The sequence below is a fragment of the Lissotriton vulgaris genome, chromosome 3_1 (assembly GCF_964263255.1).
Source record: "Lissotriton vulgaris chromosome 3_1, aLisVul1.2, whole genome shotgun sequence".
NCBI lineage: Eukaryota > Metazoa > Chordata > Amphibia > Caudata > Salamandridae > Lissotriton > Lissotriton vulgaris.
Genome location: NC_141689.1, coordinates 32,014,656 through 32,039,573, shown reverse-complemented (window position 1 = coordinate 32,039,573; position 24,918 = coordinate 32,014,656). Strand labels below are relative to the sequence as shown.

The following is a 24,918-nucleotide window of genomic DNA, read 5'->3' as shown; positions in this document are numbered from 1 at the left end:
GCTAGCTGTCCATGTTGGCAGAGCGACTCCTTGCTCAGTTGATTGGTCTCTTATTTAGAGCTGAAACCAAAGATAAAACCCCACTTGTTCCTTTGTTGTTTTCATACTGAAGCACTATGGATAAATGCCATCTGTACTTTGCCAGATTACTGCTCTGTCCACTCTGAGGAATCCATGCTTGTTGCACTTTCCAGGATTATTGCTCGATACATTTATAGGGATCAGTCATGGTTGTAATAAGAGGGCTAATTGCTCATTGCATTAAAAGGACTCAATGCTGACTAATGGAGGACATTGACATTTTTGAGGGATTTCTCCCTTGATTTTTGCCCTATCCGCACACCAATACAACTCACTTCTTACACGCTACCCAGGGTGTTCGCAGGGGTCCCTATTTTGTGTTGATTCTATTGTTTAAACACGGCCCCTTTAACTATTTTGCCCTGCCACGCTTCTCTGTAACCTCCTTGCTACATATACTTCCGGGTCACAACCACGCTCGAACCCGGCCAGATTAAAACTTGTCGGCGATTAGGAATCCACCCCGCACGCTTACGGTAAGCAACCCATCACAGTCTTTGTTCGTTACAAGCAGGTCGCTTGCACGTTTGTAATCAGCTCACTCGTATTTAAACTACAGCGCTATGCATGCGTCTTCTCCGTAACCACACCTTTTCTAATCACTACTCGTAGCGGTTCCGCGCTACACAGTATCCTTTTTTGTAAACGAGTTCACTGAATATGCATGCTGACACGGGTCGTTTATGAAACTATTTTCACAGAGCACAGCTTATCTTTAGGTTATTCAGAGCGTCACCCGTCATTATTTTAATATCACTCCAATTCACGCTTGATTCATCATTACAACGCCCTCACTTTACTGTTTACTTCAACTATTTATTTGTTGAACATCTTAGGCTCTATTTAGAGTACAAATACTTTCTTCTTTGTCTACAGAACATATCCCCAGATGAAGGCATGACTTGAATGCCGAAATGCATTGGGGTGGTTTGAGTGCATTAATGGAATTCTGATGATGGAATATATTCTTGTGAATGCAACGAGAAGTAAAATATATGATTAAATACCTGAACATCTCACACGTCTAAAGTGTTCTATTCATTTTTCTACCAACTGTTAAAGAAACCTTTTTGCAAGGACACTTGTGGAACCCGGAGGACATTTCTCAGAGTTGAGAGTGCTACCCCCACTTATTCCAGATTGGCACATCTAACTTGCCTGTAACTACTTAGTACATTTTGTATAAAGTGCATCCAGGGTCTGGGAGTTAAATGGCACTTGTGGACAGCAGCACCTATTGTGCCACCCACTACAGTGACAGTACAATCATGGGTCCAGGCCTACCCTGTGTAGCCTAGCAGCTACAGTGTAAGGCCTGAAGTGCGACCCGTTAGAAAGTCACCCCTACTTATGCCTAGTAGCCTACAAGGTAGGGAGCATGGTATTTAAAAATGAGACATGTAGAAAATGAATGTTACCATGTCACAAAAGTGACAAGGCCCTAAAAGCTATGGTGAATGTGGCGAGCGTAGTGGTCTTATGTAGAAAACAACATGGTTACTTACCTTAAGAGTAATTTTGCAGCTTGAAGAATTTTCTGGATTCACATGCTGTGCATTATTCTGCCATCATCCAAAAGTTGGGTCTGGAACTCTCCTCTTGTAATTAGTCCTTTGTCCCTTTCCTCTTTTTTTGGAGGGTTGTTGGGTATCAACTGTCGCCACCATTAGGAGCTCAGTCCGACCTCTCCTGACATCAGATGCCCCTTTCCCCCAGAAGCTTCCACGCATTGTTGCAACCATCAGATTATTTTTCCCCGCCACAAGAATCTGTGTATTCAGTGTTTCATGGTCGTCCTGTTGTCTGTATATTCTTTAAGTCCCTTGTGAACTTCTACTTACCTTATTTCTGGAAAGGCGGGTGGGTCGCATGTGAATTCAGAAAAGTCTGCAAGCTGCAAAAGTACTCCTTCAGGTAAGTATCTCATTTTGCAGTGCAAATCTTTTCTGGATTCACATTTTGTACATTGGTGTGCAGCGTTTTTTCTTTTTATGTTACTGCAGAGGCTGAGTTAGAGATGAGTTTGAGCTTGTAAACAGATCCTGCAGTACTCTCGGACCCCCTGTGTACCTCCGGTTCATCTGCTCATCGTTGCAGTAGTGTTTTGTGAACGTGTGTACTGACGACGATGTGGCTGCCATACATAGGTCATCTAACTGAACATTTGACAGGAAGGCCATTGTAGCTCCTTTCTTGCGTGCCAAATTAGCTCTTGGTGTAGTGACTGTTTGTGTGCAGCTGTCTTGTAACGCACCTGGATTGCTTGAGTAGTCCACCTTGCAATGGTGTTCTTAGTGATGTTGCCTGAGAATGATTCAAAGAGTTGTTTTCCTTTCCTGACTGGCTTTGTTTTCTCCTTAGAATACATGATCGTCTGTCAGGCCTCTAGTGTATGTAGTGTCTTTCTGATCTTGGAAAAACTAGATATTTGGATTGTCTGGTTTATGTGAAACTGGAATCTGACATTTGGTAGGAAAAGTGGTTTGGTCATCTTGACTATTCGGTCCTTGTGTATTTGCATCTATAGTTCATAAATGGTGAGTGCTTGCAAATCATTTATTCTACGAAGAGATGTCATGGCAATTAAAAAGGCTGTTTTAAGTGTGACAAATTTTAGGGCGGCTTTGTGGACTGGTTCAAAGGTTCTTTCATCAGTTTGGTCAGCACTATAGTAGGTTTTGGTGCACTTCTTGGTAGGGCTATTCTTTTCGCTCCTTCCAGAAATCACTAGTGTAGTAAAGAAGCTTCTTCCTATGTATCTCCTTGCCTAGGCAACTATTGCTGCCAGATGCACCTTAAGTGAGGCATAGGATAGCTTGCTGTCTAGCAGGTTTGTGAGGTTCCTAATAACTGAAGTCTCTTTTGTCCTGTCCTGTAAGAGGCCAGATCTCTGGCACCACCTTGTTTATCTCTCCCACTGGACTGTGCAGCATTTCCTTCGGTCTTCTTACTTCTCGGAGGACCAATTGCTTTTTCTGGCAGTCCTAGGTGTCTCAACTTCATCTCTTCAGGAGCCATGTTTAGACTCAGTGGTTCTACGTGGAGAATCTTCCTCCCTTGCATGCAGAGGAGATCTTGTGGTGCTGGTAGTCTCTGCACATTGTTGTGTGTGGTCACTATTAGGTCTGTGAACCAGGTCTGGCTTGCCCACTATGTAATGACGAGTATTGGAGTAATCTGCGGATGGTCATATTTGTTGATTACCAATGGTAACAGGGGGAATCGGGGGAAAAGCGTAAGGAAATCCCTCAGACCAGTCTATCCAGGGATTGTGGCTGTCTGGATGCAAAAGAATTAGTATTTCTGGTGTTGCAGAGAGGTCTATTTCTGGTGTCCCCCACCTTCTGCACACCTTTTTGATTATTGTCTGATCCAGCTACCACTCGTGTGAGGTGGAAGCCAGTCTGCTCTGCTTGTCTTTTACAGGTAGATGTATCGCCAATATGTTTGTCTCTGGATGGCCCATCTCCAAATCTCTATAGGACGAATATTTTAATTACTACTGGTTTGTTGAGGTAGAACATCGTTGTTCTGCCGTCCGTTAGAATTTATACTGATTTTTCCCACAGCTGCTTCTGAAAGGCTTTGACGGCTAGGAACACTGTTTTTAGCTCCTGTAGGTTTATGTGTTGTCTGCCTCTTCGAATCTTCAGATCCCGCTGATCTTGATCTCCTCCATAGGCGCTTCGATGCCACATGTGAGGCGTCTGTAGTGATAGGTACTCTTGGAGCTAGTTATACGAGATGTCTTCCTGTTGTTATATTCATCTTGTTCCTCCAGACCATCTCCTCCGGTACTCTTTGCCTGACAACCACTAGATCTTCCCAACTATCCGCAGCTTGTGCCCACTGGCTTTGGACCCATTCCTTAATTGGTCTCATGTGTAACCTTGCTTCTGTGAACATCACATACCAGCGACCAAAAGGACCATCTTTAAACGCCAGTCTGGGGATTTATCAATTTTTTTAAGTCACGCTTGCACATTTAAAATCAAAGAAATAAAAGTAGAGTCACCTGACCTTCAAGCCATTATAATTGAGGGGCTGAAAAAGGGACGACAGCCCCATCATCTGCTACTATTTAATTATTACATTAACCCAACTAAACTTTAAACGGAACAGGCCATGGAATCCTTCACCAGCATCCTGGAAGACATACTCATCAGATTTGAGCATCATAATTTGATCATTGCGGCAGACTTCAACAGGAGCGGTCTGGGTTAGATCCAGTCGCACCCAGCAATGGGAAGAAATCGGGCCCATTGATCTTACTCCTCACAAACTTTAACCTACAATCCACTCATGGAATAAAATAAAATAAAAAAAATCAGCCGGCCCTCATGGATCCTTAAATTGAGCTTCAGGAATGTCTCCATCATAGACTATATTTTCATCAATGAAGGGCAGGCACACAAACTATGTTACTTCGCTGTGGACGACAGAGACGAAAGCAACCACAGGCATCTGTGCCTCTTTTAATCTGGCCCGGGAACAGGTGGAAGCCCAGGAAACAATTGGAGCAACCACAGGCGATGAACATCATCTAGCCCTCAAAAGAATAAAATGGACGGCCAACCTTAGTCATAGCCTGTCGGAGTATGTAGCCAAAAGGGAGGGGGAACTAAAGACACAAGATATAAAGAACATCACACATTTTTGGGAAACACAGATAAGGATTTACAGAAGAACTTGGGTAACACCAATCGAGAAGCAGCCGACACTCAAATCAATCCTTGCCGGAACGTAGGAAACCGAGGTGCCTGACACAAAGAAAAAGAGCCCTTAAGAAGGCAATTAAGGCAAAAAAGAAAGGTATCTACTTGCCACAGATGTCCTCCATCCCTGCCTTGCGAGCCACTTATAAGAAGAAAGTTTGGGAGTTGAAAAGACAGTGGACAGTGGCTTAAAGTGTTCTCACTAATTAAAGAAAAAGACAACAGCAAGCTTTGGCGATATATTAATAGTCTGAGCTCTGGAAGCCAGCGCAACGGAAATAGCGTTGCTGGCAACGTGTGGGAACAGTACATAAAGGGTCTGTACACTAGTGAAGCAAACAAGATGGGCTCTCTCAGCTCAGAGTGGTCGCAGGCAGCAGCTGTAACCAGTAAAACTCCGAGCGCGCTGAAAGATATTACAGTGCCCAGTCAGCCCGTCACTTATACAGAGGAGGAGACTGTAAGGTACATAAGGGCGATAAGAACAGATGGGGCCCCTGGCCCAAATGGCATTCCCGCCCAAGTCTTCAAAGCCGCTCATGCCTTTCTTGCATCCATACTTACCCCGCAGTACAACCATTCATTATCCACAGCATTTTACCAACATCTTGGAAAGGCTTGGTCTTATTTCCAATACATAAGAAGGGAGACCACTCAAACCTTGCTAACTACAGGCTCATAGCCCTTCTTGATATAGAAGCCAAGGTATATGCCCGCCTATTACTAAGGGACCTAGAGGCCTGAGTGGACAAAAACGGCATTCTCCCGCCTTCTCAGACTGGCATCAGGGCTAATAGTTCCACCATGGACAACATCTTAGCGTTCTCTCACCTCTCGTCGTCGTCGTTTTCTGCGCCCGGCCCTAAGGGACTGGCATCAGGGCTAATAGTTCCACCATTGACAACATCTTAGCGCTCTCTCACCTCTCGAAGCAAGCCGTATTGAGTAATAAGCTGCCCCTGTTTTGCTGCTTCATAGAGTACTCCACGGCCTTCGACCAAGTCAATCGAAGACGATTATGGGTAAAACTCGAATCTTGGGGGATCCCGGAAACCCTGTTAAAAGCAATAAAAGCCCTCTACGAGGAGATATGGGTCCGGATCAAACTGAGGCCAACAATCGTAACACCAAGAATCGAAACTAACACCGGACTAAAGCAGGGATGCGTTTTGGCCCACTATTCAACTTGTACACTGCAGACTTGGGGCAAGCCTTGAAAGACGCCAGCCTAGTACCTCCGAGATTGGAGAAGTTGGCCTTAGGAACTCTCAGGTATGCCGACGATACAGTGGTCATGGACCACACTAGGGTGGGGCTCCAATGAGCATTAAATAGTCTTGCCGTATACAACAAGTAAAATACCCTACAGATCAATGAGAGCAAGACCAAGATAGTAATCTTTGGTAAATACCCTCACAAAAAACAAGCAACATGGTCTTTGGGTGAGCACCGAATCAGGACAGCTACACCCTACAATTATCTGGGGATATGAGTGTCGGAGAGGGCCACAGCAGCCAAACACATAAAGGAGTGAACACAGAGAATTAACAAATAAAACCTGTCTCTCAGACATTTAAGCCATCGCCAGTAAGTCCATCTACAGAACCCTTGCTGACTGTACTTAGGGCAAAACTAATTCCCGCAATCACTTACGGTCACTTAACCTTCCCAGGAGCACTTGAGAAAGTCATCAATGCAGCCCAGATAAAAGCTTACAAGACGGTGCTACAAGCTCCTAGACAAGCAAGGAACACCAGGCTAAGGCCGAAAATAGGATTGAACAGACCGGAATTGGTACTACAGGGGGACCTAATAAAATATTACATCAGAGTACTGAAAGCCCCTGAAAACAATCTTAAATATTTCCTAAAATTTATTTTCAGGGCAGCGGGTTCCCCATGGCACTCCAAGTTGGAACAAGCAATAGACCAACTGAAAATCGAGGCAAAGAGCATGCCCCTTCACGAAATTCCTTATTCTGCCTAGGCCAAAGCTGTGAAGCACCAAGTCCAGACCATCTCATCGGAACTGGATCATTCATCACTCTGGTACAACTCCCTCACACTGGCCCTGGATAAGTCATATACTCCTGGGAAAGCTCAACTATATTTGCGAGATTCACTTTCAGCTCAAGCAAGAAAGAAAATTCTGTACTTGTGCCTCACTGCCCTCAAGATTTCAGAATTCAACCCAAAACGGGCATGTACAGACAACATCATCTCCTGCCGGTTATGCAATTACCACAGGGAATCCTGGCTACATCTCTTATGCTGCTGCCCAAAGCTGGCCAGCGATCGTCGTCGTTTTATGCGCCCGACCCTATGGGACTTGGGCCTCAGAACCTGCAGAGAGGCCTCTGACTGGTGCTTCTCAGAAACCACAACCTGCTCACTTGCCAGAGTTGGCAAGTTTATCCATCAAATTAGAATTGCACTTGATTCCCATCAAAATGCCGCAGAGCTCAGGGGTCCTGTCATTCTGTAATGAAAATCATCTGGTGCCCTAACCCGGTCAGTCGTCACCTAACCCAGGGGTTTTTTGCAAGGTCACTGGAATCAGAAATTGAACTTGGGGCCCATCAGGGGGCACGTTAAGAACTTTTCTTAATGACAATTAATATCACGGAGAGAATGACCCTGTTGGATTTTTATAATAAATTGAGCCCATGTAGCCACTGTGCTATTTTAAAGCTGAACACTGCGTTGTTCCTGGGGGAAGGGTGGTTTGGAGGGGGTCGCTGTTCATTTGTTTTATACTGTAAAGATTTTGAGTAATCGCACAGTTAATAAAAGAAATCAAAATGTGTAACCTTGCATATGGTTTCAGAGGTATGCAGGAAGCCATCATTCCCAGCATCTTCCCTACTGTTGTCACGGTCAGAGACTGACTCTTCCAGTATTGGCAAGCTTCTTGTGTTATCACCAGTATTTTCTTCTCACAAGGGTAAGCTTTCACCTCTGCTGTGTTGATTCTTGGTCCCACAAAGAGCTTCTCTTGGCTGGTGTCGGTGATGATTTTCCATGCTTATGGAAAACCCCAGTCTTTGGAGTTTCGTCATCACTGTTTTATGACGTTATTGCACTTGTGTAGTGAGTTCACCTTTACCAGCCAGTCGTCTAGGTAAGGGTATAAGTGTATTCCCTTCCTTCTCAGGGATGCCACAACTGCTGCTGAGCATTCCGTAAACACTCGGAGTGCTGATTTTAGTCTGAATGGCAGCACCCTGAATTGGTGTCTATAAGGTATGCACCTGTTACAACGCATTTTTTACTCCGCACTACCACTACAACGCAGGCATTACAACGCATACCGTTACAACGCATTGCGCTGGGGGGCGCTCTAGGATAAGAGGTAAGTTTAATTTACTATCCAACACCTTCCCTAGGGTCCACGGGGACTGGAGTTAGAATAGTAAATTATACTTACCACTATCCAGCACCCCAAAGCGCTATGCGTTGTAGCGGTATGCGTTGTAAATACCGCGTTGTAATGGTATGCGGAGTAAAAGTATGCGTTGTAACGACATACATCCGTCTATAATGAAGCACAATGCTTTTTTGTGCTTGTGTTTCATTGGGATGTGGAGATACGCATATTTTAGGCCTGTGGTTGCGTATAGTGTCCCTTCTGAATGGTGAATGACACCTTGCAGTGCTGTCATTTAGAATTTTTGCGTCTTAATAAACTTGCTTAAAAAAACACAGAGGTCTAGTGCAGGCCATAGCGATACGTGTGGTTTGGGTATCAGACAGTATGTCGAGTAGTTACCCTAGTTGAAATTCTTCAAGGGCACTCTCTCAATTGCCTTTCCTGCAACAATTCTCTCATCTTTCATCATGGATAGGTCTTTACTTCTTTTGTATGGGTGTTTTTCTTTGGTACCCACCCCTGGTGGGTGTTTCACCAAAACTAAGCAATAGCTGAGTTGGATAATGTTGAGTATCCACTAAACTAGAAGCCCACATGCGGGGAGTTTAGTGTGGGATCCAAGGGGCACTTTTGACTTCGACTTGCCTTCAGTCGGCGCAAACATCGGCACTGAGGCAGCCTTTGAGGCACTAGAGTCCATTGTTCGAGACTTGCCTGCACTCTGCTTCTTTAAAATTACCTGTGGCCGCTTCACTGTGTTTTTGGTGTTCTTGCTCAACATCAATGTCTTCCTTTCGGACATTTGAGCCTTCTCCCATGGCTCCTTCCGTGATGTTGTCCTTCTCCTTGCTCGACAAACCCAAGTCTTTGTTTCTCACTTGCGCTTTAAGTTTTCGGTTTGAATTCTGTGCAGGCCTAGCAATTGTTCGTGCTGTGGTCTCTTAGTAGGCAAAGGTTGCAAACCTGATAATTGTCCTTCTGGGCAGACTTGTGGTGACACTCCGGGTAGAAACAAAAAAATGTGTTCTTCATTTCACTCAGAACAGGAGGGCCTTTACTTGTGCATTCTCTGGCCTACCTATACATGCAGTCTTGTACGCCCCTTACTTCTCCGCAGGGTGGAAAAACCTGACTAGATATTACATAAATCGGATCACGGTATTGAGTTCTCTCAAGAACTTTGACGTTGTCTTCAGTATATCCCTCTTCTTTCTGCGATTGAAGAGCTATTAGCAATGCTTCCAGACCCAGCAACGGAAAAAAGAATCTGAAGACCGCGATCATTGGTGGAGGCTTCCGGGGATGGGTGTTTGACGTCAGACGAGGTTGGACTAAGTAGCAAATGGTCAGGACAGTCGACTCCTAACACCCTCAAAAAAAGAGGAAAGCGAAGAAGGATTAATATACAAGAGGATTGTTCCTGGTGGAATAATGCACAGCATGTGAATCCAGAAAATTCTTCAGCTGCAAAATTACTCCTACAGGTAACCATTTTGTTTTCTACATAAGGACAGCTAAGCTTGCCACATTGAAAATAGCTTTTAGGGTCGTGTCCCTGTAGGGACACGGTAACATACATTTTCTACAATTTCTCACTTTTACATACCATGCACCCTACCTTGTAGGGTACAAGGCATATGTAGGAGTGACTTGAGGTTTTATGGAATAATGAGGAACAATGCACAGCATGTGAATCTAGAAAAGATTCGAGCTGAAAAACTAGAATACAGATATTAAAATATTAAGACTGTATCTCAGGAATGAGACCAGCTATAAAATAATGATTAAACTATATTTAATAGTCATTAAAAATCCCATTTGATGGTGATCAAACATTTACTAAATATTACAGGAAAAGTAACTTTAAGGAAGTTACCCTTTACCTGTCTGAACTGTCTCAAGGCTAATTAGCATAAGCCTCTACCAGCTCTCAGCATGAGCTCAGACTTGAATAGTTGTGGAATGCCTCAGATGAGAAATCAATAGGCGTACCTTCATTAGCAGAGATAACTCCTGTGAACTCCACAGAATATTCAGATTGGGGGCTGTGGGCATCATGTGACACCACACTGACAAATCCTACGTGGCTGGTCTGCTGGGTTCACACAGGACTCCTGGGGCACACTGGAAAGATAGGGAACAGAATGCCAAGATAATTTTTGTGTATCACCGGTCAGGGTGCTGAAGGACTCTGCTTCTGTCCTACCAGATGCCGGTCTCTGGATTTGGTATGGGTACAGAGCCTGCTTCAATCTAGATTGTACTGTGAGATGGGGAGGACACTACTGATTACCATAGTGCACCCCCCTAAGCCCACTGATCCCTCAGATCCCACGTTTAGCGCGGTAGAAGACTTTCGAAATCTTAAAAATGCCCCGTAATGTATTTTGGGCTTTTTGCAGTTAGACAAATATGAACTACCGCAAAAGCGGAACTTGGTACTTTTAGACCTTGCATCCTTGGCGTGGATTTCTCTGATTTGTTTGCCTCTATCTCCTGTATTTTTGATGCTGTGCTGGATTTCATTTTTTGCTGGCTTAGATGCTTTGGGCACGTTGCCACTGCTGATCAGTGTCAAAGTGCAAGTGCCCCCTATGAAAACTATTATTATGATTGGCTCCCCCCGATTGGCATATTTGGTTTAATGGTAAGCCCCTAGTAATGTGCACTAAGTGTGCCAGGGACTGTAAGTCAAATGCTACTAGTGGGCCTGCAGCACTGATTGTGCCACCCACATGAGTAGCCCTGAAAAGGTATCTCAGCCTGCGCTACAGTGTCTGCGTGTAGTTTTAAACTGCCATGTCGACCTGGCAAGTGCACCTACCTGCCAGGCCCTAACCTTCCCTTTTCTTACATGTTAGTCACCCCTAGTGTAGGTCAAAGGTACCCCTGTGGGCAGTGAGCAGTGTATGTGAAAGGTTAGACATGCCCTCGTGTGTGTGGCCTGTACTGATAGTGAAATACTGCACATTTAGTTTTTCACAATTGCAAGGCTATCTGTTCCCATAGGATAGAATTGGGAGTTGTCTTATAACAACTTATAAGCATAACTACCCCTGGGAACAAGGTAGGAAAATAAAGTTTATTATGCCTGAACTCAGAATGTAAAAATGCATTCTTTAGGGAGGGTGATTTTTACATTCTGTGTTTGAAAATACCACTTTTAGAATGTAGGTATTTTCTTGCTTAGCCATCCAGTGTGCCTCAGCTAGAATGTGTATTGACTGTCTGGCTTTGGAGTGACAGGAGCTGGGGATGTGCAGTGGCTCCAGAGAGTCTGGATGAGTCAGAGCTGGGCTGAGTAGACCAGCGCTGCATTTAGAGTAGGGGGAGAAGATTTCCTTTCACCTGAACGGGCCTGGTCTGCCTTCCACAATACGGTCTACACCTCCTGCCAGGAAGCTGCAAGAGAGAGGACAGAACTGGTTTTGACTGGGCACAGAGCGTCACCTTCCACCAGAGAACAAAGGATTTTGCTGTATAATTATTGGGGCCCAAACCCCAGAACTTAAGATCATTCCTGGAACTCAAGAGAACCCTTTGCGAAGTAGAAGAGCTGGAGAGACTGAGGAGAAGTACTGCCCCTTTGCTGGGTGGGGTTGGCCTGCAGTTGCTGTTTCTGCCAAGGAAAGGAGAAGAACTTTGCTGTGAGCTGTGTCCCCTGCTTGAAGGTGATCTCCAAGGACCTGTGTGTGCTGGCCTTCTGTTCTGAAGTCTCGGGGACATAAACACTTCACCCCCAGCTCCCCTGAATTCTGCTTTGACCTGCTAGGAGGTGCCTGTGCCAGTTTTGGACCTCTGGAGGATGTTACTGCTGTTTGGGAGCTGGGAGAAAGAAGAAACTTGAAGAACTGCAAAAATTGATGTATCGCTCTTCTTGTGGCTGTTTTTCGGACGCATCTCCATGGCGCAAGAAGAATTATCATGCATCGCCGTGCAGCTGCGAAAAAAAGGCACGCCGTCTGTTCTCCTCTGAAAGAATCAACGCATTGAGGGATCGCAGCTGAAGAAAACCGCTGCAGTGCATCAACGTCGCTGCATCAATCACCAATGCATCCCGGTTTTCCACACAACGCACCTGTGCGGCAAGTTTTCCTGAGGCATCACCTGTGGACCAGAACCGTCACAAAGAATCGACGCATCACTCCCAATGCAGACCGGATTCCACGCAACCCTTCCTCTGCGTGCAGCGGGACTGTCGAATCCCCTACCCAAGGTCTCAGGAGTTAACGCATCTCTTTGTTTCCGAATCTGCGGCTGTTTGGCCTTGTGAATTTTGACACAACTACAGGTAATTTGTGTAAAAGTCACATATCCAAAGTTTTCTATGGTACAAGTTCTTGAAACCTTTTGAAAGTCATATTTTTATGTGTATGTTGGATTTTTGACGTTTTGGTCTTGTAGAGTTTAGATAAAGATATTTTATTTTTCTAAACTGGCGTGGTGCCCTTTTGTGGGGTTTCCACTGTGTTACTATGTGTGTTGGTACAAATACTTTACACATTGCCTTTGGGAAAAGCCTGTCTGCTCATGCCAAGCTACCAAGTGGTTGAGCAGGGGCGATCTAAAGTGTGTATCCCCCTTACCCGGACTGGAATCAAGCGTCCCTATTTGGACAAGGGTACCTACCTCTGCCAACTAGAGACCCACATTTTCAACATTGGTGGTCAGCGGCGAGGATTTGAACCTGTATTTGTACTCGACTCACAGTGATTGGTGTACATCACAAGTTTAGTGCGGACCACTACGCAACCACACACTGTTTTGTTTTTGGCTCTATTTTTGCTTGAACCTTAAAGTATCCACGCATCATGTCTCAGAAAAGTAAACTAGTGAGTGAGGCTGCAGAACTGGAGTTTGATATTGAAATGTTGCATACCTACAGAGTAGATCAGCTCAAACAATTTTGCAAAGACTTTGGATGTCCAACGACACCAAAATCATCTTGCCAAGGAAGCAGCCCGACACCAACCTCCTTCTTTAACAAAACCCCAGAATATAACAAGACAAACTTTCCAGATGTCATGGAGCACACTCAGACCCGGCACCCAAAGAAGAAAGGATATCATAATAAGTTGCCGTACACTCATGGCACCCACCAAACATTTATGGGCTATTGCTCGACGATGTCTGGGGGCAGTCCACCCACAGCTTGAAAAGACTGTGCTTCTCCATGAGCGCCCAAATTTAATAAAAGGAGAAAAACAATGAGAGAGTTTGGCTATTCCGCAGTAAGGCCACGCCACTATAACAATAAACAACTACAAATTGCCAGTACTGCCACCTATTCAACAAAATTGAAGTAGAAAGAGACAGAATAAAACTGGCCCTTCTAAACCACTTTTTCAGTTTCAATAAATCAATTTATTGTTCAAAACACAATCAAAATCATTTCAATTCAAAAGAACCTTTACAATAACAAAGACAACGGGCTTCTCAGGAGTCCCCGCAGGAAACCTATAATCATGAAAAAACATCATTCATGTCCATCGCTTCTCACATTTACAACAACATTCTCTTCCTCAAACACACCAGTGCACAACACTCATACTGGTGTTGCAGCTCGTTCACACATTCCAACAGACACAATATATACATTCATTAGAAAACCCACCCTGGGGAACAAACGACTAAGTGTTATCACAGTATAAATCACTTGCTTCAATTCTATAATAAACTATACATTATGAATGTACACATTTTCTACAATAGGCCATCTCAAGAGGCAACAATACAAAAATTCTTAAAATGGCAATTTTGCTAGATTGGCCTAACAGAAAACGTGGTTGACGCGTTTCGAGTTCCTATCTCAGTTTGTCCTTATTTAGGGAGGATCAGCACATAGATCGGAGAATGTCACAAGGAGCTAAAAGTAGACCCTCAACTGGTCCAGGTTATGGAGCAGCAAAGACTATTTTCCTCAAGTAAAGTGATAAGCTGGCACCGTTCCCAGGCCCTCCTCTAACTTATAATGTTCCCGTTATCCTTCCCATCATCAGCGCCAGACAGATCAGTATTATGCAGGATTATTGTTCATTGGGTACGCCAGTCATTGGAAATATTTGAGCATCTCTAGTAGCTTCAGAGGGGAGGGTAATCAAGGTGGGTACCCTCAAAGGACTTCAAAAGCACGTGCAAATAAAATCAAACATCTGCCCTTTTCAACCAAATGGGACCTTAATTGTTTTTTGAAATACGCAAATTATGTCTTGTCCAGCAACCTGCCACCGTTAACATGTACACAGATATTCTGAAGAAACGCTGAAAATATAGTGTACCACTGATTACAGTGGGCGAGATCCTTGTTTGGGGGAGTTGTCTTTTTGGTTTCAGTGACTTCTTACTGTTTTTATTTTGGTGACTTGAAAATAGGCCGCTGGAGTTTCATCCCACTGAGCGATCCAGTCTTGCCTCCAGATCTGCAGCCACTGAAATGGAAAGCTAAACGTATCAAAGCAACCTCTGTGCCACTAACAGAAGCTTTGAAGAGGCTGCTAGGAAAGGATTCAATGAGTCCCACAGTTCCCCAGAAGGCATTCCCTGGAGCCAGGCGACAATGGCACAGAAGACTAACTAGAAACAAACCTTGGGGTCAGCACCTTCTGATTATCTCTGTGCACTATATTCTACCAGCTCTTTTTACTTAACGAAAAATATCATTGTCATATTTATTTGGCATTGGCTAGATTTTGAGCGTACAGGATGTTGTCTACTGTGTCATGTTATATCTGTGACGCCAACCCACCACCACCTTTTAGCCCAAGCCTGCACTGCACTACTTTACTGATCCGGGTGAGTCATGTGAGCAGCCTAAACTTCCAGTGCACAAGTACTCATGGCCTTTATACATCAGCAGTAAATGACAAGTCATCAGGGTACAACCCAGCAACCCATGATGGCCCCAAAACAACAAGAAACGCCTAAGGCCTGCAATCACAACCTGCAATTACAGAGACAGTATCTGCAACATTTGAGTCAGTCGGGTGAGTTTGCCACAAAACAAGGAAAGGACGCCGATTTATAGGACAGATGAGGATGGGCAGAAGGTCTGCAGAGGAGAGACTGGCTGCACTCACCTGTAGGCAGGGAATGTCTCCTTCGAAGAAGTTGAAGGTCCCAATGACGTCTTCTCCAATCTTATATACAGTCTTAAAAATGCAAAATGTGCCAACTTTCCCACGACTGTTACTGATGTTATAGAGATCTGTGGTGAAAAGTTATGACATGGAGTCAGAACAACCAACGCCCTCCTCTAAACCCCTCCCTTTCATCCATCGAAAGAACTCTTACAAACTCCGAAGCATTGAGAGGGTGTGTGCAGGCCTGCTCAGTACAAGAAGCGGGACATTGGCTACAACATTGATCTTAGGATGCCAACCACCACTAGCACATTCATTAGCAAGAGCAACTGTCAATACTCTAGGCACCGTGCAAGAATGAAAGAAGAGCCATCCATCCAACATAATGTGTGTTATTCACCTGTGACCATAAACAACTAGAAATAGTATCTGGGAGTCAAATAGGCGAATTCAGAATCTACTTTGAAAACAACCAAAAACCATATTGTGTGGCAATTGAAGTGACATGACTATGTGTCTTACTGTACACTAATTCTCCTCTTTGGAAAAAAATGCCCATCAGTTCCCGCCTGAATCCGCCCTACATCATCTGGGCTCTCCTTACCCAGGAGAAAATGTGGTATTACTACCAGTTTGGCAATGGTAGTATAACTTTAGAAAATTTCCAAAGTATGTTGATAGGACCGTCAAGATGTTATTATGCGGGTAACCAAATTACAGTGCCAAAGTGTGACGCGGGGGACCCGGACACGGGCCCCCCCGGCCTACCTATTCATGTGTTGCCTCTGTTGTTTCAGCACACGGACTCATGGAAAACCACGGACGTGGTCAGCTGTCTTCTGGTGTTGGAAAGTGGGGGACCCTGTACCTTTAAGTGGGCGGCAACGGAGCATGGACCCTCCCACGTCAGCTCGGTAAAACCCTGCCTTGAACCTAGACAGGTGTGTGATACACCTGGAGGAGGAGAGTGGAGACTGGAGTGCGAGGACGGAGAGGAGCGGCGAAGGAGCGAAGACGGAGAGGAGCAGAGACGGAGCGAGGACGGAGAGGAGTGGTGGAGGATCGAGGACGGAGAGGAGCGGAGAAAGAGCCAGGACGGAGAGGAGTGGTGGAAGTCCGAGGACGGAGGCGAGGAAGGTGAAAACAACGACCCCAGCGGGAATAGGCGAGACCGGGACGGACCGGGAGTGGAGAGCAGCAGAGTCATCCCTACGGAGAAGCGAGACAGCAGCGACACGCCAGGAGGCCACCGAGAAGGCGCATCGCCCAGCCACGCTTCCCGGGAAGTGTGGCTAGGACAGGTACGGTCTCGTTTCCTGGGCTGGGCGGGACGTAATCTGGGCAAGCCACCTTGACCCTCATGGGGCACCGTTATCCAAAACCCCCGCCTTTTCCTGCACAGTCCCTCTCGTATAGCGGGGTAGATAACTTGCACGAGTGTCTCCTCACCACCCTTCCCTCACCCCTCTTCGGCTAGGACAGCCGAGTAATACTGGTTTTCTTTGTTTTCTTCACTTTGGCAACATCCCCCGGACCCCACGCGACCACGGCGGAAGCACGGACTACGACTCCCAGCAGACACCGGGAGACGAGGAGGCGGAGCGGAGTACGAGAGGCTGCTGAAGAGGCTGCAAACCGTCTTCCTTTCTACCGGATTCCTGTTATAAAACGGAGACTGTACAAGATAATAAAACCCGCCCTACCAAAAACCCCCTTGTCCGTGGATTTGTTTGACAACCCAGCTGAAACCCCAACTGTGGTGGAGAATGCGGGCATAACCGAGGAACCCATCCGGGACACGACGATGGAGGAGATATTACAGGCCCTAGTGAAGGCCAGGAGCAGTTGGGATGGGCGGTTGAACAGCAGCTGGCCGCCGCCCAACTGGACAGAGAGACCTTCAGAACGACAGTAGTGAGCCAGCTCGAGGGGATGCGCACCGTCGACCCAGCCAGTAATCCGGTGAGGGAGAGTCGTCCACCGCCCACCCCAAGAGGCATCTCCTTGCAGAAGTATGTCTCAGGAGAAGACCCAGACGCGTTCCTCACGAACTTTGAGAGGGTGGCCTTGGCATGTGGATGGTCCCTGGATAAATGGCCATTCTTTCTCACACCCCTATTGACCGGCGAGGCACAGGCGGCCTATCAAGTCGCCAATGGGGACGGACAGACCCCATATGGACAGATCAAGGTGATCATTCTGGATCATTTGGGATTAGACGCAGCGGCGTATAGGGTGCGCTTTCGCATGGAGAGAGGGCAACCTGGGGATAACCCGAAAACTTTGTTCTTTCGCCTTAAGACTGCAGCAGACAAGTGGCTTGTCCCTGCTACAAGTACAAAGGAGGAAATAATGGACAAGATTTACTTGGAGCAATTCCTCGAAGCCCTTCCCTTTGGAACACAGAGGTGGCTCCGACAGCACTCCAAGTTATCGACTGCCTAGGCGATGGAAATGGCGGCCACCTATGTACGCGCTCAACCCCGCCTACATACGTCGGAACCTGAGAAGGCGCCACGGCCAGTTCCCCGGCCAGAACGTAGGGTGCGGGCTCCTCCGGGGCTACCGCCTCCAAGACCATTGCCAACGGAGACCCCATTCCGGGGCCTGCAGTGTTTCGACTGTGGGATGTGGGGACACATCGCCCGCCTTTGCCCACAGAAACGATCCCAGGACGAACCCATGGACGTCAGCTTCTTGCCCAAGGCAGTCATGTATTCAGCGGAGCTGGGCGGAGCCTATCACGTGAGTGTTGCAGTCAACGGTAAGGTAGTCAAGGCTCTCCTAGACTCGGGGTGTAAGCAGTCAGTGATACAGGAATGTTTCGTGAGGCCCCACCAGGTAATGCCAGATGCCTTAGTGTATATCAGATGTGTACATGGGGACGTTAAGGGGTATCCAGTAGCTTACGTCCCCATTGAGATAGAGGGAAAGGACACTTTGGTAGTGAAGGTCGGAGTAATGGATGCCCTTCCCGAGAATCTTATATTCGGGACCGACAATCCCCACTTCCTGGAACTCTTTAAAGACCGCCTACAACAGAAGACTGAGACCGAGGCAGTAGCCATCCCGGCTCGGACCTCCCCGGAACCGTGGGAGGGCGATAGGAGCTTTCGGTTTGCTCAGGCCAATGTAGCCAGCTTACTCAACGCCTGGGAACAGGCCCACCAAGACCTGAACAATCCACAACCACGCTATCCTCGATTTCTGATTAAGGAAGATCTCCTCTATAGACAAGCCAAACAAGAAGACCCCATGCAACTGCTAGTACCTACTTGTTTTCGAGAACAAATAATGTTCTAGGCACACACGCATTTGCTTGTGGGCCACATCGGGAGTGAAAAAACGACCCAAAACGTACTACGAAGCTTCTATTGGCCTGGTATCTACCATGACATCAAGACTCACTGTCAGACCTGCGACCTGTGTCAAAGGAAGAACACCCAGAGGCCAGCCGATGTGCCGCTCCAACCTCTTCCCATCATTGGAACCCCGTTCGAGAGAGTTGGCATGGACCTCATAGGCACACTGCCCCCGACACGAAAAGGATACAAATACGTCCTCGTAATAGTGGATTACGCCACCCGTTTCCCTGAAGCGTTCCCTCTGAAGACCCCCACTTCCAGGAACATCGCGGATAAATTCATGGAACTGTTTTAGCGGGTGGGGTTCCCCAAGGAGATCCTAACGGACCAGGGGACTCCGTTCATGTCCCGGGTTATGAAAGAAGTATGCCTTCTCCTGGGGCTCCACCAGATAAAAACTTCGGTATATCATCCCCAGACGGATGGCCTGGTGGAGCGATACAACGGGACCCTTAAGTCCGTACTCAAGAAAATGCTAACAGTGAACGAGAGCGATTGGGACCTGATTCTTCCGCTGGCCCTATACGTAATCCATGGCCAGAAGCAGAGCAGTTTAGGCTGTTCTTCGTTTGAGATGCTGTATGGACGCCAACCCAGGAGCCTCCTGGACATGACTAGGGAGGTGTGGGAAGCCGAGCCAACGGGTGAGACCAGAACCCTGTTAGAGTACAGCCAGAATCTAAAGAATAAACTCGGGAAGATACGGGAATTGGCATTCGCCCACCTGGAAGGGAGTCAAAGAAAGCAGCAAGTTCACTACGACAAAGGGAAGAAGTGGAGACAACTACAAATTGGCGATTGGGCCCTTGTACTGCTACCGTCCACCTCCAAGAAATTCCAGAACGAGTGGCAAGGACCATACGAAGTCATCGAGACGATAGGGAAAACCACTTATCGTCTACGCCTGAGGGGGAAGAAGTCACAGATATTCCACATTAATCTATTAAAAAAATGGCTAGGGACAGCCCTGGTGACATCCAATCTGGCAGACACCCTCAGTAACAACAAGGAGACCACGCTGGGAGAGCTGGTGGTCAATGAGGAGTTATACAAGAACGAGCAAGAGGGATTACACGCCGTTCTACTCCCTTTTGAACCAATATTCTCTGACCTACCGGGCCTAACCCAACTGGCTGAACACAGGATAGAGACCCCTGCAGGCGTTACCATCAAGCAACGCCCGTATCGGATACCAGCAGCGAAAAGAGAAGCCATAAGGAGAGAAGTCGACGAAATGATCCGTTTGGGAGTGGTTCGGCCATCCCGAAGTGAGTGGTCCTCGCCCATCGTGATGGTGCCAAAACCCGACGGCAGTAGCCGCTTTTGTATGGACTTCAGAGCGTTAAACGCGGTGTCCTCCTTTGACGCATACCCCATCCCCTGGATAGACGAGCTCATTGAAAAACTGGGAGATTCCAAATACATCAGTACCCTAGACCTGACCAAGGGATACTGGCAGGTTCCACTTCATGAAGAGGACCGAAAGAAAACAGCTTTTGCAACCCCAGACAGGCTATACGAATTTAACGTCCTCCCATTCGGTTTACATGGCGCCCCGGCCACATTCCAGAGACTAATGAACGAAGTGTTGCGGGGGCACCAGAGATACAGCTCGGCGTATCTCGACGACATCATTATCTTTAGTCCATCATGGGAGGACCACCTACGACATATCCAGATCATCCTCCGACAGTTGAGAGACGCAGGACTCCACGTCAACGCTAAGAAGTCCAGGGTTGGGTTTCAGAAGGTTAAATACCTGGGCTATCTGTTGGGACATGGAGCAATAGAACCTCAGATAGAAAAAGTAAGAGCCATCACCGAGACTCCATTCCCCAAGAACACTAAAGACATGAGAGCCTTCTTGGGCTTAGTGGGCTACTACCGAAGGTTCATTCCCTCTTTTTCGGACATCGCTGCCCCATTGACGGATACTTTGCAGAAACATCAGAAGGGGTATGACTTTCATAACCCTTCACCTGCTATGTGGAAAGCCTTCCAATCCCTGAAACAAGCCATCACAACGAGCCCTGTGTTGACATCACCAGATTTCACAAAACCATTTATCCTCCAAACGGATGCCTCAGACTTTGGTATCGGGGCCGTGTTGTCCCAGGACTCAGGGGAGGGGGGTGAGAGGCCCATTCTGTACATCAGCCGGAAATTGTTCCCTAGAGAGGTGAAATATCCCACCATTGAGAAAGAGTGTCTCGCCATTCGATGGGCGATTGACAAACTGCGTTATTACCTGGAGGGGCATCCGTTCGTATTGTACACTGACCACGCACCCCTGTTATGGATGAGTAGAAACATCTCCAACAACCCGAGGGTTATGAGGTGGTTCCTTGCACTGCAACCCTTCAGGTTCCAGGTCCGCCACAAAAAGGGAAGCGACAATGCCAACGCGGATTTCCTGTCCAGGTTTCCTCTCCCCGATCGGGAGAATCCTAGGGGGGAGGTGTGTGACGCGGGGGACCCGGACACGGGCCCCCCAGGCCTACCTATTCATGTGTTGCCTCTGTTGTTTCAGCACACGGACTCATGGAAAACCACGGACGTGGTCAGCTGTCTTCCGGTGTTGGAAAGTGGGGGACCCTGTACCTTTAAGTGGGCGGCAATGGAGCATGGACCCTCCCACGTCAGCTCGGTAAAACCCTGCCTTGAACCTAGACAGGTGTGTGATACACCTGGAGGAGGAGAGAGGAGACTGGAGTGCGAGGACGGAGAGGAGCGGCGAAGGAGCGAAGACGGAGAAGAGCAGAGACGGAGCGAGGACGGAGAGGAGTGGTGGAGGATCGAGGACGGAGAGGAGCGGAGAAAGAGCCAGGACGGAGAGGAGTGGTGGAAGTCCGAGGACGGAGGCGAGGAAGGTGAAAACAACGACCCCAGCGGGAATAGGCGAGACCGGGACGGACCGGGAGTGGAGAGCAGCAGAGTCATCCCTACGGAGAAGCGAGACAGCAGCGACACGCCAGGAGGCCACCGAGAAGGCGCATCGCCCAGCCACGCTTCCCGGGAAGTGTGGCTAGGACAGGTACGGTCTCGTTTCCTGGGCTGGGCGGGACGTAATCTGGGCAAGCCACCTTGACCCTCACGGGGCACCGTTATCCAAAACCCCCGCCTTTTCCTGCACAGTCCCTCACGTATAGCGGGGTAGATAACTTGCACGAGTGTCTCCTCACCACCCTTCCCTCACCCCTCTTCGGCTAGGACAGCCGAGTAATACTGGTTTTCTTTGTTTTCTTCACTTTGGCAACATCCCCCGGACCCCACGCGACCACGGCGGAAGCACGGACTACGACTCCCAGCAGACACCGGGAGACGAGGAGGCGGAGCAGAGTACGAGAGGCTGCTGAAGAGGCTGCAAACCCTCTTCCTTTCTACCGGATTCCTGTTATAAAACGGAGACTGTACAAGATAATAAAACCCGCCCTACCAAAAACCCCCTTGTCCGTGGATTTGTTTGACAACCCAGCTGAAACCCCACACAAAGTAAATGTGAAAAATGATGATGTTAAAATTAGGTAACTATTGAGTGGATGCATATATTTTATTCTGTTCCCTCAAAGCTCCCAATATTAAAATGTGAATAAACAAACAGATTTAACAAAATATCTGTTATTCAGTATGGTCAACATGTTTCAGCAAGTGTGATGTATTTTATCACTGCTTTCTTCAGGACCTAGTTCTTAATGGCTACTGTATAAATAAATAAAGGAAAAACATCACCTGTATATTTTCACTTTTGTTCTGTCTTCTCCACTATTATTGGTGAACAAGAAAACAATTATACGTGCAATTGTGGAAACAAAGTAGAAACTTTGAAAGGCAAAAGATCTTGAACTCATATTAGGGCTAAGACAACATTTATTTATGAAGTTGGTTAATTAATCACCATATCTTGTTATTAGAAAAGCAAAATTGCTACTTTTCTTACCTCAAATTTATAGGAGGAAAAGCATCACCGCACCTGGCCGCTGCTCAGGTATGAGGAGCACCGCACTAGTAAAAACACAGAACATGACGCTTGAGTTCGCACAGATAATGACGCGTGTTAGCACAGTCTCAATTACTTATAGATAGATATCACTATCTTATGTTCATAGGAACTATCGTAGTTCACCTATACATGATTGACTATGTGTACAGGAGTATATATACCGATATATGTCCACGCCTATCCGATTGTACATAATGGGGCGTGTCAGGGTAAGTAAAGTTAATGGCCTTATCGAGGCATTCAATTTACAGACATGTTGTTAATTTTTGTAACCACCAAGGACACAGATATCGTGTTCCCAGCCGGAAAACATCGATATTATTTGAGAATGGTTTATCTTGAGAATGGTTTTACTTGAGAATGGTTTTGCGCACCAAAAGACACAAGTCACTGAGTGTATCCTGGAGATATTTTATATTTTATGCACTTTGCAAGCCTCATGAGTGCTATTTGTATAGTCATAAACCCGATAGTAGAGGCAGATGTGTAACTCATATTAACTTCTTGAAAGGCACCAGGCAGCAATGTTAAGTGATTGTGGCACCATTATTCCGCAATGTATAGACTCTGATATATCTTGTCTCCCACCAGGCACACCGAGTCTATTTGGGTCTCGCCTGCGCTGCGTGGAACTGCAGTCATGGAAATATATTGAGTGTGGCGCGCCGCTTATTCCAAAAGGGGACGACAGTTTCAGCGCTGCTTGCCGCTTGTTATTAAAGGCAACTATGTACTGCATTAATTTGTGCATTTTGCGCTGCACTCAAGGAACGCGGGTCAACAGAATAGCTTTCTAGTGCAACTCAAGTACGCTGGGCGCTGCTTGTCCCGTTTTATTAAAAAAGGCAAACTTTCTACGCATATCATTTGAAGTGCACCGACTGATTGTAAGGACTTTTTCCCTACCTTCCTGTCGGTACTCCGAGCGTCCCTCTGTGCAATCTGGGGGGGCGCCGGAGCTCTGGTGAAGTGCCATTTTGTTTATCTGCGGTCATGTGACCTCATCTCCCTCGTGACCACTAAGAACTACAAAAAACCGTAGTAAACTTGGGAATTGTAGTTTCATTATCCTCTGGTGCACGAGAAACTACCAAAACTACGTGGTGTGCATGGGAGTTGTAGTATATCATTTTTAAAGCTACGTGATGTGCAAAGGAGTTGTAGCATAGAACCTTCTGTATAGATTTACAAGAAAACTGCGCAGGATACGCAAATTACATAGCCGCGTGTTTGTCTGGGACTCGGGACTGATTGTCTTTTAAAACCATATGTGTATATGCCCATTATAATTGTGGAATGTCAAATTTGGCAAATTCCTCTATGATCGGTAAAAAGATTGCAAGGTATCGTTGTGGAACACTACAGCTGAAGGTGGATACTTAGAACATTCAAGGAGAGCTATTATGAGCTTATCTTGGCTGCATTACCCTGCTTATATATTGTTGTTTTATCGCAGTTCTTAAGTGCCAAACTCAGTTGTGTCTATGGGTGTCTATGCCCATTATCATTATGAGATTTTAAATTTGGCGAATCCTTCTGCAATCGGGAAGCCGATTACATGGTATGACTATAGAACACTACAGCTAAAGGTAGATATTACGAACACTCGAGGAGAACTATTATAAGCTTCTCTTGGCTGCACTACCCTATTTATATATTATTTTAGCGCAGTTCTCAAGTGTCAACCCAGTTGAGGGATCTTATTGGGGAAATCTGTAATTTCCATATGTTATATACTGTTGTGTTGTTAGATATTAACTAAAGGTCTGCATTTACACCGTATCTTACTGGGGAACAATATAGTGGACTGATTATTAGAGAATATTTCTCTGTGTCAGTAGATTTGTCAAATTGAATCATTGGTAAAAGTCTCAAGACATCTGTTGTATCTTTGAGATACGTTGGCATTTTGCTGACCATGGGGTTAAGAAAGTGATCTACAAACGTAGACAAAGGTTCGAGGAGGGAACCAATCCCCGAGATGATCTACCTGATTACGTGCCCCTGCCAATTACGTTATGTCGGTATGACGACTAGGCGCATTAAGGTCAGAATATCCGAACACAAAAGTACCATCCGATGTCGGAGGCAGGCAACCAGATTAACAGCACACTTTTTAGAGAAAGGTCACAGCCCAAATGATTTTCAGTGGACAGTTCTGGAGCAACCGCTAATACCAGAGCATGTCGCTGATATATCAAACTTTCTCTTCAAACGGGAGCAAAAGTGGGTCTATCGATTAAATAGTGATAAGGCAGGACTCACCTTATCACTATTTAATCGATAGACCCACTTTTGCTCTAAAAAGT

At 46.4% G+C, this 24,918-nt stretch overlaps 2 protein-coding genes across 4 annotated transcripts in view; one reads left to right on the top strand and one right to left on the bottom strand.

The window, feature by feature from the left end:
• Positions 1–24,918, bottom strand: part of RGP1 (RGP1 partner of RAB6A GEF complex) — a 96,360-nt gene that overhangs the window by 12,594 nt on the left and 58,848 nt on the right. For all 3 annotated transcript variants that reach the window (XM_086960018.1, XM_086960015.1, XM_086960017.1), the window contains exon 7: positions 15,242–15,369. In XM_086960018.1, the coding sequence (XP_086816144.1) occupies positions 15,242–15,369 (128 nt within the window). The remainder of the gene's footprint in view (positions 1–15,241; positions 15,370–24,918) is intronic.
• Positions 15,796–21,697, top strand: LOC147725871 (uncharacterized). Its single transcript, XM_086962712.1, has 2 exons — positions 15,796–16,545; positions 21,140–21,697. The coding sequence occupies exons 1-2, from the start codon at positions 15,796–15,798 to the stop codon at positions 21,695–21,697; spliced, it is 1,308 nt and encodes a 435-aa protein (XP_086818838.1).